General features: G+C 47.8%; 1 protein-coding gene across 3 annotated transcripts in view; it reads left to right on the plus strand.

Moving 5' to 3' along the window:
* The window catches only part of LOC146695011 (uncharacterized), a 32,443-nt gene extending 18,080 nt beyond the window's left edge, over window positions 1-14,363 (plus strand). For all 3 annotated transcript variants that reach the window (XM_085476920.1, XM_085476922.1, XM_085476923.1), the window contains 6 exons: window positions 9,729-9,936; window positions 10,933-11,071; window positions 11,746-11,815; window positions 12,111-12,157; window positions 12,348-12,406; window positions 13,188-14,363. In XM_085476920.1, the coding sequence (XP_085333046.1) occupies window positions 9,729-9,936; window positions 10,933-11,071; window positions 11,746-11,815; window positions 12,111-12,157; window positions 12,348-12,406; window positions 13,188-13,230 (566 nt within the window). In that variant the 3' untranslated portion in view covers window positions 13,231-14,363. The remainder of the gene's footprint in view (window positions 1-9,728; window positions 9,937-10,932; window positions 11,072-11,745; window positions 11,816-12,110; window positions 12,158-12,347; window positions 12,407-13,187) is intronic.
* The last annotated feature ends 567 nt before the right edge of the window (window positions 14,364-14,930 follow it).

Genomic DNA, 14,930 nt, shown 5'->3' on the forward strand with positions numbered 1-14,930 from the left:
CAAAATTGACAAAACGAACTTCATGTTTTATTCAGTAAGACTTTAAAGCCGTGACTGAGACCAGGAAATAGTTTACTGAGCTCAGAGTCCAGGTGAGCAGCTGGCTCAGTGTCAATCAGACGTAAGGAGTCGCCCCCTGCTGGACATTAGAAACAATTGAAGACACTGATTGCACCAAAATCTGCAGCTGAAGAACAATAAGGCGTGCTGTGCATTAACTGCACTGACAGCCCGTCCAACAAGGATTGTGTCACTTTGCACTCATTAGCTGGTATCTGTGTCCTTGTGATGTGCCCATGCGCTGCATTAATATGGTCACATGAAACAGCCCAGCATGGCTGAATTGTTTCTGAATGCGGACAAACCAGTAGGTGGCGTGGCCGTCTTTTATATACAGTCTGTGGCTCGAGGTTCCTGCATCGTGGTGTCATCGCCTGCTTCGTCAGCAGATTTCGCTGTGACGGGATGACAAAGGAAAACTAGGGGGACATCCAAAGAAAAAGGAACATGATTTTGGCTTTGTGTGAGGAGGAGGAGGAGGAGGAGGAAGCCAGAGCAGGCAGACAGGGAGGGTGGAGGCTGGAGGGAGGAGGGAAGGTGGGGGTTAGGCTGAGCCGGTTATAGTTGCTGCGTCAGAGCGCTGGCAGCAGACAGTCAGCTGACAGCCAGCGGGAGGGACTTATTCGCCCGCTGCAGTCACCCCCCCTCAGAGGAAGCCTTGCTCAGGTTCTCCCCTCCCTCCTCCTCCTCCTGCAGCCCGACACACACACCTTTCCTCACACTCTCTCTGTGCTGCTGCCTGTCGGGTCCCTCTCTGAGTGGAATGACTGTTTGCTGATCGGACGGCATGGATAACAACTCTGTGGACAGAAAGGAGTGTGACGCTGCCGCCAAGCACTGGAAGGAGCAGGGTAAACCTCCACCTTTCTGCCTCGTCCTCCTCCCGCAGCTCCGCCTGCACACACCGCTCGTGTTTTACCGCTCTGACTTTCCTTCGCCTGCGTTAGACGCCCACGTTGTGCTGAATTAACCTGAAACTCTGCAGATGTGTGCGGCTCAGGAGTCTCTGACTCGCTTTAGCCTCGTTTAGCTTCCTAAGAGGTGAACAGCTTGACCTCAGAGCAGGTTTGTGGGGCCTGTCTCGTGTGGGAGCTGCAGAATTTTCTGGCTTGTGTTCGGGTGTCGTCCCTGCAGCTCCGGGACCTTTGGACAGTCGGCCAGTCAGCCACTGTGACCAAAGGTGGACAGCAGGAAGGAGGAGGAGGGGAGATCGGAGAGAGGGGTGACGTTAGCTGGCAGGTTAATGATTGGCTAATACAGTGGGCACATGCAGATGAGCTGGAGCAGCAGCAGCATGCGTTACATGAGGGTCGTGTTAGAGCTGCGGGACCTCGATCTGCTGGTTTCCTTGTCCTCACGTCTGAGCATGTCCAGCTTTCTGTGAGGAAACTCAACAATTATCAGTTTAACAAACAACACATTTCTTTATCTTGGACATTTATTCACATTTTAATCATTTTCCACTAAATTTTCCAGTTTTCTGCTGCTTGTCTTTCTCGTGTGATTGGAAACATTCAGTTTTGGGGGATTTTAGTCGTTATCCTGGCTCTGTTTAATATCATGTGTGCTCAGCTGGGAGCGAAGTCTCGTGTCTTATGAGATCCGTGTGTACACTTCTGCCGAATGAGGTCTGCAGACATCAGCTGAGGGCTGTGAGCAATCACTTTCACAAGCTACAGATAAACAAACAGATAAACCATTATTGTTGTTGTTGTTGTTGTTCCTGCTGCAGCTTTTACCGTGGTGACTGTTTGACCTTTCCCTGGCTCCGGACTGAAGCACAGGTGTGTCTGATGTGACCCGCGTGCAGGTGACTGATGGTTGGATGTCAGTCAGTCACTCGCCGTCTGAGTTTTTAACATCGTGTTCCTGTGCTTGTTATTGGTGGGCTTGTCAGAGTCCTCGACCCTGCTTTGACCCTCTGGCCGTCTTGTTTTGGGTTTTTTCTGTGTGGATTAAATGTTTAAAAAAATCCAGCTCATGCTTTGAGCTTCTCTAATCTGAGGATTTGCTGCTTTTCAGCTTTTTCCCAAAAACGGTGAACTGGTTCCGTGGTGTGGATTTTCCTGGCGGTCTGAAGCTTTGAGCTCTGCTACGTTCTGAAGGTCGTTTCTCATTTTTCAAACAGTATCTTTGAACCTGAGACGTGCTCAGACCTCCTATACCAGCTGTTCTTTCATTTCTCACGATTTTCAGACTTTACAGAACAAATACTCCAGAAAAAGCATCATTGCTTTCTTTTCTCTGGGTCTTCATCCTGACAAACCAAAGCTTCATTTTCTTTATCTCAACAAAATAAAGGAGAAAACAAGAGGCTGAACAGCCTCTCTGAGGACTTTCCAACTCTTACTTTTTCAGTTTGATGTTTTTTAGAGTTGGTCACAGAAAAGCTGCACGTCTGTAAAAATATACAGAAACACTGTCCATAGATTTCAGAGTGATGAAGCTGAACCAATCACACGCCTCTTTGCTGGAGGTGATCCGTTCAGTCGTTGATTTCATCAGCCTGACTAAAGTCTGAGGGTTTTTCTGCAGTGTAATTGCTCACAGGAGCTGCTCACTGCCACGGTTTCAGTTTACTGTAAGACAAAAAATCAGCTGCAGTCAATAGTGTTTATTAGCTAATCAATTAACAGACTAATGAAGAATTTGGGCCTCAGGTTTCTGTTTGATAACCACAGAAAGGCTTTGATGTTGACTGCTGTGACGTACGAACTTCATTAGTGATGGGAGAAAACTAAGGTTTGGTTTGTGGCACGCATTTATTTATTTATAATTATATTCAAGTATATGACCACCGCACGGTTTGATGTCGTTTTTCCTGCTGCATTACGTGAACCTTGGTCTAGAAAAGTTAGCACGTTAGCATCTTTGAAGTGGGCGTGGACTGCGTCCTTTATTTCCTGTCGTCCATCTTTCTAGGTTGAAGTTTTTAATAATAAGCTGTGTATTTACAGTAATCCTGCTCTAAACACTCAGTTTAACATAGTTCTTTTACACTGTTGGATCTGAATGATGTCACAGAGCAGGGATGTCCCAAATATGGTCATCTCAGGCACAGAAGCCCCACCCATCTGTTTTTTGTGGTGGCAGCCAATTGTAACAATGTTGACATAAGGAGGAGCTAAAAAGGCAGGTACCAAGGTCCAGAATCAGATATAAAGAAGGGTTGTTTGGAACTGTGAATCATGCAAAGCAGCTGTAGGAATAAAACGGGAAGTAGAATGACTCCACTGTAGCATCATGAAGGAGGACGTACTCGATTTAAATGATGCAGCCGTGCACGAGATGCTCTTTCAGGAAGTTCTTGTAGACCTTTCAGAGTAAATGTTCGAGTAGTGAAGATGTCAGTGACGCAGTTGAACTAAAATCATATTTGACTCACTTTAATGTTTCAAAAGCTCAAATGTTCTTTCACGCCGCTCGCTGCTGACCATCATGTGTCCTTCTGCTGTTGCATCATCTGAGGTCACAGCACTGCTTTCACTTCCCGTGTGTGTGTGTGTGTGTGTGTGTGTGTGTGTGTGTGTGTGTGTGTGTGTGTGAGAGATTAATGAGCGATGGCCATGAAGTGACAGAACGTGTAGCCGTGAGGCTGTCGCACTGTGACTAAGCAGTATTTGCTCTGTGTGTGTGTGTGTGTGTGTGGGTGGGGGGGCTGCAGTGAATTAACTCAGTTTTGTGTTGCAAGCTAGCCTGAGGACACAGCTCAGTGACTCACCTCCGTCCTCGGTTCAGACGCTCTGAGTCTGATCGCACGTTTTTATAAATCAGACCGAGCTACACTCGAGTGATGCTGAGCTCGACTGTTGATGAAAAGGTTCCTAACAGGAAGTGTTTTTGAGTATTTTGGTCATTTTTTCCTGCAGAAAAACATTTTTCAGTTTAATTCTTCGGCTTTCTGAGCGAGCGCCATCCAAGCTGACGAGAAGGCAGCTGTCCAGCTCACAGCCTGACGACAGGCTGCTTTTATTTCTTTTACACGATCACATGAAGTCCTGTAAGCTGTCACATTAGGCCGTTTTAAAATTGCAGTATACACATTGACCTCTTGTACATCATCACAGCTTTGAAGCAGGGACTGACGTGTTTTCACACTCAAAGCGACGTTCAGCTGCTGGGTCAGTCGATCAGGTTTATTCATGCAGCACCAAATCATGGGGATCAATAAAGTATCCATTATTATTATTATTATTATTATTATCACAGCAGCAGCCTCGAGGTGCTTTATATCGCACAGTAGATCCTACAATAATAGAGAAAACCCAACAATCATATGACCCCCTATGAGCAGCACTTTGGCGACAGTGGGAAGGAAAAAATCCCTTTTAACAGGAAGAAACCTCCAGCAGAACCTGGCTCTGGGAGGGGCGGGGCCATCTGCTGCGACCGGTTGGGGTGAGAGAAGGAAGACAGGATAAAGACATGCTGTGGAAGAGAGACAGAGGTTAATAACAGATATGATTCAGTGCAGAGAGGTCTGTTAATACATCGTGAGTTTATAAACCGCCAGCTCAACCTGTAATTATACAGAATAATTTATTCGCAGAGTTTATAGTGGCGTAAACGCAGAGCCTCTGTTTTGTTCTGATGCCGGGCTGGCGGCTGTTTGAACCCTCGCAGGTATCCACCGCGGTGTGACGACCTTACATCGATCAGATTACGGCGATGAAGAAAACAAAGCCTGCGTTGTGATGGATGACAGAAGTGCGATTTGCTGGCAGGTGAACATCAGACTGGTTGCAGCAGGTGAACTCTGTCGTTGGTCTGATCGTCTTACCTGAGGCTCGACGGCGAGCCGGGTCTGCTGGTGGCTTTTCCAGTCTCACTGGTTTGTGAGCGTCTGCAGCAGATCAACCCTGAGGACGAGCGTGCTGTCCCTGTCAGACGCATCAGCATGTTTCAGATGCTCAAACTTCCTTTCGTGGTTTCTAGAGCAGTTCGCCATCCGCACCGTGTCGCTCAGTCGCCTTCACCATGATTTGAGCTTTCAGCCTTCGGGATGTTTGATCGTCTGACTCTGGAGCTTCGCTCTGTCGGTTTCTCAATGATAAAGACGCCGTTAAAGCAGCCGCTCTCCTTCAGCACGCCGTCCATCAGTAACGTATGAACAAACGAACTGCAGCTCTCCCAGCATGCACCGGTGCAGGGATTGCTACTGAACATGAGCTGATGTACCATCTGTTGGATTCCTCACCGTTCAGTCTTCTTCTGTCCTCTGCAGCTGCGTTGGTCCTTCCACAGCCTTGTGACACGCTGCCTCCTCCTGTGGCGACCATCCTTGTTAGGAAGCCTGTTGCTCCTTTCACACCGACCTCTGCTTCCTTAGTTTGAGTCGTGGAGGTTTCATTGTACTGACCTGCAGTCAGCTTCAGGCAGGGTTGTTTTAATGACTGCATGAAGTGTGGAGTCTTCCTCACTGCTGGACGGAGACAGGCCTTCCTCGTTTCTCTTTCCTCATAAATTTGCTTTTTTCTTTGTATATTTTTGACGTTTTGGTCATGAATCTGGCCCCTCCCCTCTCCGTGACCGTATTTCCTGGTAAATTTGCCCGTTTTTGGCTCGTTTTGGTTTGCGTGATTTTGTTCGTCTTTAAATGTGAAAGTTTGAGTCTTTTCCTCACAAATGTGCAACGTTCATATTCAACATGAGGAACTTGACCTCCTGGTCCAGACCCTCGCTGCCTTCAGCGGGCAGGGGAGTGTCCCGGGTTTAAAGCGGACCCGTGCGGGCTCAACCTGTCCCAGCAGAGGTCCGTGAGTGAGACAGAGCCTAACTGCGCATGCCCGGCCCCCCTCCTCTGCCTCACCTCTCTCAGCGGAGCTTCAAGATGGACGCCAAATGTGGTTAGTGTGGCTCTGATCTTTTGTTTACCGTCTCTCCTGTCTCCATCCGCCGCTAGCGTCGCGTTTATGACCGGTTTGCCTTTGCATGAGCACCGAGAGCGGGGCTCCTTTCGAGGCGGGAAAGGCTGTCGTTGAGTCGGGGAGGACTGAAGGCGCACCGGGCCGCCTGCGGGAGGTCATGCCGGACGGTTTGACGGCTCGTCCCCGCGAGGAGGCGAGCAGCCGGTGGGGACAGACGGAGAGCATCCCGGGGAGAAAAACTAAAACATTTAGGGGGGACGGTATCCGTGTCAGAGAGGGAGGGGGGGGTTAAAGCAGCGGCCCGGTTTAGCTCGCTGTGATGCGGGTCTATTTTTAGCCAGCCTCCATCGCTCCTAGCACGCCTGCTACCATATGTAGCCAGGCGGACACATTTGGATCCCAGACCCTCCTCCACCTCCTCCCGTCTGTCTCTTCTCATGTTATGTGCTCGGTCCGAGTCTTTACGACCGCACGGTAGGCGGTCTACCGGCTGCTAACGGCGTTAGCACCGAGTTAGCACGTTGAGCAGAGAGATAACTAGCTGTCGGCTAACGTAGCATCTGTCAGCCCACATGTAGCCTGTAAACGGGATGAGCCGTCTTTCTCGTGGCTCTGTGTAAATAACGGTGGGTCTCTGAAGGGGTTTGGGAGCCGTTATGATGGGCGTCAGTGAACGCACCATCAGAGCCAGTATAAAACACTAACAGGGAGTCCTGGTGTGAAGCTCACTGTGCGCGGTGTCCACAACAACACGAATGCAAACGAAATCATTTTATTTTTGATGAAACGTTTCTGCTCTGCGTTTCTGTTTAAAATGAATTGAACGACACACAGTCTGATTACTCTGAGTTTGTCCTGCATGCATTAGCACACTTTCTACAGTCTGGTGTATTTACAGTAGTTTCTATACTGGTGTCCTTGGACAGGCAGTGTTAATGTTACATAAAGGAAAAATCACCCAAATTATTTTAACTGGACTTTAAGTTCAGGTTTAATTTATTTAAAGACTGGATTAGCTGTAAATAAAACCCAGGAGCAGACAGACAGTTTGCAGGGTGAATGCAGAGGTTGGACTCACTCGTGTTTCTGTCAGGAGCATGGAGACCGTAAAACATTTATGTCATCGCACAAAAAGAAATGAAATGTGCACTGAAACAATCTGCTGTTAGGCTAACAGCCCTGGAACGTGTGGCCCGGGGAACCTGAGCGGTGCAGCTAAACAAGTTCATCCCGGCTGGATGGAGAGAACCTGACGGCCGCGGTGAGCGGCGTGACCACAGCGGCCGTCAGCTGTTAAGCCTTTCTGCTTCAGTGTTTGAAGCATCGTTTGGCTCTGCGCAGACTGGATCTGCAGTGTGTGGTTGGCTGTACTCAGCTGTGCGTCACACAGTTTGGAAACACATTGATGTCGTTTCATCGTTGCGATCAGAGCCTCCCGCTGCGTGCGGCGCTCCTTCAGTGCAGTCGCGACTGTTTTAAACCGAGTTCACGTTTAAAACGTTTTCCTTCAGCTGAGAATCTAAAGCTCGCTCAGAGCAGATGTAGAGGACGGGAGAGCTCTGAGCATGACCACCTCCGGTCCAGGATTCAGCATCTGTTACCATGGTGATGGAGCTGGGATAGCAGCCATGTGCCGTCCTTTCATAAAGTGTTAATTATTGATTATTGGCTGGACTCGAGCTCGTAGCTGAAATGTGTTTAAACATTTTTACTGTTCCTAAATCAAGTTGTCACATATTCATCGTCATTATTTACGCTGTATCTGTTGCATATTTTGGTCTTTTGAGAAACTATTAAAGTCGGATTAGATGATTTTCATCCTCGTGACGTTTTCTTAACCTTAAATCTTTATTTCTGAGCGTTGCATTTAATCATCTGCTGGTTCAGCTTCTCAAACTTTTAACTGCTTCTGCTTCTCGTTCACACGTCTGACAGCAAACTGATTATCCTTAAGCTTCAGAAAGCAGACGGACATTTCACTCTTCTGGAGGAGTTATTGGGTTTTGTCTGTTGGCAGCAGGTAAAGCTGAGGCTCACCTGAGCGGAGCAACAGGCAGACGTCTGGGATCTTTTCAGTTTTTCCGGTTTGCTTGCTTTCCTCTGATGAAATATAAAATTTCAGGGATAATGTTTGAACATTTGATGATACGGATTCATTTTCTGGAATATTTCGGCCCGTCGTCTCACTGTGAAGGATCCGTTTGCATTTTAAAGCTGCTTCCTTATCACAGAGCATGTTATCTGGTGACTCTGAATGGCGCCGTTTATTCTTCGGTGCTTTGTGGTGCACTTGAACTCTTCTCCCTGACCTGCTGCAGTGAAACGTCTGCGAGCCTGCAGGAAACCCGGCGCTCTTTCACTTCTAATATTGTCCGCTGACCTGCCTGGAATTCCCTGATGAAATATAAGCGTGCTCAGAGCAGGTCATGAGCTCAGCTGTCGCTCAGGAGGAGCTAACCTCCCCGCTCGCCTTCTCAGCGCCCGTCAGAGAAGGGAGGACTTCCTGTCAGTCAGGAACCTGCAGATTTTTTATTTTAGTTTGATGCTGCTGCTGATTGTTTTCAGCAGTGATAATAAAGCCATGTAAGAGTCTAACGTGAAGCTCAGCAGGGACAGAGCATTTTCTTTCACTCTGCAGTGCGATACCTGCAGCAGGTGTCAGGAGACCACGCCCCCAAGCGGACACAAGCCATGTGCTTAGTAAGCGTAGCCATTACACTCCACCAGACTCCATTCAGAAAAACGGGAATTTTACGTCACAGTGCACACGTTCATGCTTCTGCCACGACTCGAGTGTGTTTAAATTCACAGCTGAGTGACGTTTAACACACGAAACACATGAAGTTGGTGCTCTGCCAGCTCGGCGTGGCTCTGCCTGCACGCTGCAGGAAAACTCAGAGCGCCATTTAGGTGCACGGGGAGCGTGGGGGCGGAGCTCCAGGGGGAGCGCAGGTGAGACCTGCCTTAATGCAGCTCAGCGTCAGGCTGTCAGTATAAACGGTGATGTTGTACCCAGACTGAGCGCAGCGCTCTGAGGTTCTCGCTGTGTTCTGCATCATTTTTACCACAGACGGGTGAAAATGATCATCGTGTATATTTTCATGTGTCAGGCAGCTGTAACAGAGCTGACTGTCACCGGACGCCTGGCCCCAACCTCAGCGCTGAGCATGATGACGATGATGTGTGTCTTCAGTCATTGCTGCTGGAGGTAAAAGTGAATCAAAGTCCCAGAGAGACGGACAAGAGTCTGAGTCAGCTGCTGCAGGGTTTAAACTCTGTATGAGGCCGACTGAGCGTGACCTCTGACCCCTGGATGCTCCACTCTAAGATGATGTCATGCAGCGTCCATGTGAGAGGGCAGAAAATCTGGTTTCGGCTTCGCCCTGCAGGCGCTTTAAAGTCAGTGTGTTTCCTCCCGCTCGCGTCTGCTGACGGTCTCGTGGTCGCTGATCTCTGATCTGTTTGTGCCGCTTGGACAAAAACAAGGAAAATGATGCAAATCACCAACAAACAGGGAAGAAAAGCTGGAAGCTTGTTAGAGCTGCAGGAGGAAGGAAACAGTTGGGTTTGGTGTCAGGTCATGTTTGATCAGTTTGATATCGAATCACCAGTAAAACTTTAATGTTTGTAGAGTCATAATAATGAAATCTGTGGTCATGATGAGTGTGGACATTCACCTTTGGAGCAGGAGGTCTGAGGGGAGAGCAGGACAGCATCACCGTGCAGATCGTTAGTTACAATATCTAACCACACAAACTGTTTCTTCTCCTATGACGGTTTTTGCTGCTCTTCCCGCTGCAGTGGTGGATCTCCTCTACTGGCGTGATGTGAAGACCACGGGCGTGGTGTTCGGCGCCGCCCTGCTGCTGCTCCTCTCCCTGACGGTGTGCAGCATCGTGAGCGTGTGCTCCTACATCTGCCTGGCCCTGCTCTCAGTCACAATCTGCTTCAGGATATACAAAGGCATCCTGCAGGCCATCCAGAAGTCAGATGAGGGACACCCATTCAAGTGAGTACCGCCCGTCTGCAGAGTTGTCAGAGGTTGAAGTCCATAAAGTCGCCTCTACATTAGCAGAGTTTGATTATTTTTCCATGTTTTCTTGAAAAATGTCAAAGTGTCAGACGGTGAGTCGTGTGTCCACGGGAGCTGCTGAGGGCAAATTAAGCTGGTTGGAGACCTGCAGCACCTCCCTGTAGTGAAGGACACACAGTGTCGACCCAGAGCTGCAGTAGATGCTCTGGCCTCTTCGGTTTTAGGGTCAAAGGTCATTAATAAAAACAAATCTGTTCTGAGCTGCTGGAAAAGCTCGAGCAGTTTCATCGGCACTGAGTTTCCATAAAATCTGTCTCGACGAGATAAAACGAAGCAGATCTTTGATCAAACAAAACAGGAAATAAAGGTTTGTTTTAAAATGCCAGGAAAATCCTCCTGAGGGGATTTGACCAGCAGGAGGAGAAACGGGAGGAGCTTTCAGCTGTGAGCGAGGAGGAGATGAAGCTTCGGCATTCATAGATTGGAGTTGAATGACTTGGCAGGTGCAGAGCGGTGAGGGACGGGAACGCCGAGTTATTTATCGTAACGACGTGAAAACAGCCTGACTGACTTCATCAGTTTGTTCTTGAGCAGCGAGTTCGAGCGTCCACCATTCATACGACCAGAGAACGTGACGTTTTTTTGATACAGAGACTGGTTTTACTGGTTTTGAAGTTGAACTTGGATGTTATATTTTTCTATAAAAATTCAAACTAATCATCGATATAAAAGAAAAATGTGGGAAAATATATTGTAAATGTCTTAAGTGGCACTAAAGTGGTTCAAATGTCGACAAGCCACGCCCCTAATAATGCATACGTGAAGCATTAAGTTTAAAAGGGTGAGTCATAAATGTCTGTATGAAGGGGAAAGGATCTATAGTGCCAAAACACAGACTCACCGCTGCCTCTGCTGGACGCTAGAGGAACTGCAGCATATCTTTACAGTGTTGACCTCTGCTGTGCCCTGCAGGCAGTATCTGGACCAGGAGGTGGCGCTGTCTGAAGACATGGTCCACAAGTACAGCGACATGGTTCTGGCCAAGCTCAACAAGACCATCGGTGACCTGAGACGCGTGTTCCTGGTCGAGGACCTGGTCGACTCCATCAAGGTGAGTTTGAAGGCTCGTGTTTCTCTGCAAGTGTCCCGTAGCTCCGCCCACAGCTCCCCCCGCATGACGTGGGCGCTGCTTTTTGAGGCTGTGTTAATGAGCGGCACCTGCACTGACTTACTGCGAGTGCAGGTCAGCGTTCAGGCGGTGCTGCAGCTGTCGGGGGCTGTCGTCGCCTCGCTGAGCCCCTCCCACCCCCCGGCCTGCTGTCCAAATACAGATCTGCAGCTCAGCGGGCAGACGCGCCGCCGAGATTCCCTTAGAGGGTAAAAAAACTGATAGTTTTAATCCCCCCAGGAGCCGCTTCAAGCCTCAGGAATGTCTCACAGACAGGGTGCATTCTGGGATACCCCCGCTATTCTTCTGCCTCTGCTCCAACTTCCTGTTGTTGTCCCGAGTTTTTCCCACCGCAGCAGCGGGTCACTAAATGTCACACGTGTTTCAGTGAGCCTGCAGCCTGAGATGGCACGCTTTAACTGCATCCGCTTACATCACAGCTTCACAAACACAGACTCCACCTCCTAACCTTTGACCCTTCAGTGTGTTAAACCACTGTTCCCTGATTCCTGTGAATATGAAATCAGAAACAAAGTCACAGTTGAGCTGGATGAACCTTTAGTTTTACTCATGAAGTTCTCGAGCCTCCGCTGACTCGTCTCTTCTTCTTCTCTTAGTTTGCCGTGTTGATGTGGATCCTGACCTACGTCGGCGCCTTGTTCAACGGCCTCACTCTTCTTATTCTGGGTGAGTCACAGCGGGGGCGATGATGTCACCAGTCTTAGGGTGGAGGTCTGTGTGTTGTCTCCCTTTGACTCCATCTGGTGGAGATTTTAGGAACTTGCACTGGTCGATTTTGTCTGTCTTCATCAAATGACCAAAACGAAATCCTTTGGAGTCAAATCACAGATAAATGTAACGTTTGTTAAACAGGAAGTCGCGTTAAGATGAACTGCTTTAAAGTGCAGTTTGAGGTTCATTTACATAAAAATACTCGAGTAACACGAAGCACACTCAGCCGCCTCCTCTTCTCCTCCTGCAGGTGTGATCGCAGTCTTCAGCTGCCCGATCATCTATGAAAAGCACCAGGTGAGGGCTCATTTTACCCACAATGCACCATTCTGTCTGCAGGTTTGAGGGTGCTTGATGGACTGCTGGGAAATAAACCACAGCCAGTAAAGATGTTCTCTACTTGTTTTTGTTATTTTACTGTTAAATACAGAAAGAACGTCGATGATGGAGGTGCTCGTTCTAGTTTTAATGTGTGTGTGTGTTTCAGGCTCAGATCGACCATTACCTGGCTCTCGTCAACAACCAGATCAAAGACGTCGTTGGAAAGTAAGTGAGCAGCAAAACAGCAACTTCCTGTTGTCAAAGCCAACAAAGCCACTGTTTTTAAATTAAGTGTCTGCTGTGGTCGGGCTCGCGGCGGGGGCCTCGCGGCGGCCGTGTTGTATTCTTGAAGACGTCGGTAGTTTCATATCTAGGAGAAGCTGCAGAGCAGACTGAGACAAGTGCAGTTTTAAATCTAACCAATTAAACGTGAGCCCTCGGAGCTGCTGTCAGCTCACTGTTCATGATTATTGGAGTTGTGGATGCACTCGTCCACTATCTCCAGTTTTATTTCTGCTGATGTTGTCGTATTAATAAGACTGATGGTCACATGGTTTCTGCTGAAGGCGCGACTTAAACGTTTTTCTTAACTGTGTCAGATCAAATCCAACAAATACATCCAGGAATATTTCAGGCAGCAGGGCTGCTCTTAGTGAGGCTCACGTTAGTTTCCCAGCTCAGTCTCTGAGACTGACGGGAGAACAATGTAATCGGAGTACTCGGACACATCGATTCGCTCCCTCCAAACCCTTTGCTGACTTCCTCCGTGCTGTGAAGTAAAGAGTGAACTCCCCTCAGCTGCAGTCTGAATCAGCTGTGTGACTCCTCCATGGGATCAGTCTGTGCTGCGCTAAAGAGATTCCCACATAATTATACACAAAACATTAAAACGTTTTAACCTGATTGTTTCACGCCCAGACGCCTGATCTTTAACGGCCACTTTGATGTTTGCGTTTCTGTCTCGTTCTCGTGCTGACGGCTCGTCTGTTCTCTGATTCGTTCACAGGATCCAGGCGAAGGTGCCCGGGATGAAACGCAAGACAGAGTGACGGAAACAGGAAGTGGGAGTTGGATTCAGGAAGTCCTGAGCCAGATGATTTGATTGAAGGATGGGGGTGTGTGGGTGGGTGAGGGGAGACGGGGTGGATATGAAGGAAGGCTGGAGGAGGGGGAGGGGTTTGGCGTGGACGCAGCCCTTCCAACTGCATTTGTCAAAATAATAAAACATTTTTTTCCAGTTCAGAATTCCTTTTATGTTTTTGTTTTCTGGGAAAGTTGCAGCCGTGTGACGACTCCGAGGTCGGCGCGATGATTTTTCACGTCCCCCTCCCCCCGTTTGATTTTTCTTTTTAAAGTCGAGTTTTGAAATGTTTGTTTCTGCGCTTGAAGAAACGCATTTGGATCTTGAGCGAACCCTCGCTCCCTCCACCCGGCGCGCTGTGGGAGGTCGGCTGCTCCTCGGCCGGGTTCGGGGGATCCGTTTTCTGTTTTTGACTTTAGGTTTTCCAGCTGAAGGGTTCGTTTTTGCGTCGGCTGCGGTCGACGAGCGCGAGCGGCCGGCGGCGCCTCTGTTTTTGTTTCTTTTGGTCTGAATATTCTCGCTGATTTTCGGTGTATTTTTGTGATTTCCTGTCGTGTCCCTGAAGCTTGGAGCTCGTTCCTCGGTACGCCGGTTTCGCCTCGATGTGACGAACGACGGATTCGCGAACGACGTCTTTGACTCCTGATGAGGCAGCGGGGGGAGGGAGGAGGGTCGTACTACCTTTTAAAATCTTCATCGCTTCTGAGTAACTCTAGTTAGAAACATCTAGAAATCTTTGCCGGACGATTTAAACACATTCATTACATAAAAGTCGTTATTTCCACGTCATCGCAGCCGTCTAGTGACAAACTCTGGAAGGAACGTTTACATTCATCAACATCAGAAAATATTTAAAAAGATTAAAAAGAACCATCCATGGGATTAAAGTAAGCATTCTGTCTGTGGAGCCGTCATCTTAATAAAGTTGCAACTTGATGTGACTTTTGGGAAACCTTCACGCATTTGTTTGTTATGCAAGTATAATTGTGAATGATAAACTTCATACTTCAATTGTGACGATAAAAAGCTTCCAGCCGGGAGCCGTGTTTGTGGAATGCATTGTGAGATGTAAACAATTATCAATAAAGCTTCTAGACGAAAGCCCCGCCTCCTCGTCTGTCCGTCACTTCCTGTTGCTTGTTAAATACGGAAGCCCGTTTATGCTCAAACGAGAGGAACAAAGGAAAGTAACTTTAAAAAAAAAAAGTAAAATTCCCAGCAGTTTGATGTGTTGAATGTAGAACTAAATGCACACAGGAGCATAAGAAGTACAATATTTTTATACTCGTGAGAAATCAAGATTCTTTGGTGATGAGCTGGATCAAGTTGCACTTTAAAAGGGTTTTAAATCATGATTAGAAATGAAGACAATTTAAACCCAGCCCATATTTATAAATACTCTGCAAAATTAATCTTTAATATTCATTCAGTCACAAAGAAAATTATGTTATAATTATAACATTAAATATGTAGTAAAATAAAATTTGTTGTAATTTGCTGGGTTATATTTGAATTCAAATTAAATATTCAAATAAAATAAACTGATGAACTTGTGATTGTGACTCATCAACATTAAGATGAAGGTGGCAGAAATGAGCGTCCACAGCAGGTTGTCTGTGGGTGAGGCTGAAGCTGCTCCTGAACTGGCTCCTCCAACACTTTCAGGTT

Source organism: Copadichromis virginalis, linkage group LG13 (genome assembly GCF_057382275.1).
Source record: "Copadichromis virginalis isolate Kocher_CV1m ecotype Utaka linkage group LG13, C_Virginalis_male_GT1.1, whole genome shotgun sequence".
NCBI lineage: Eukaryota > Metazoa > Chordata > Actinopteri > Cichliformes > Cichlidae > Copadichromis > Copadichromis virginalis.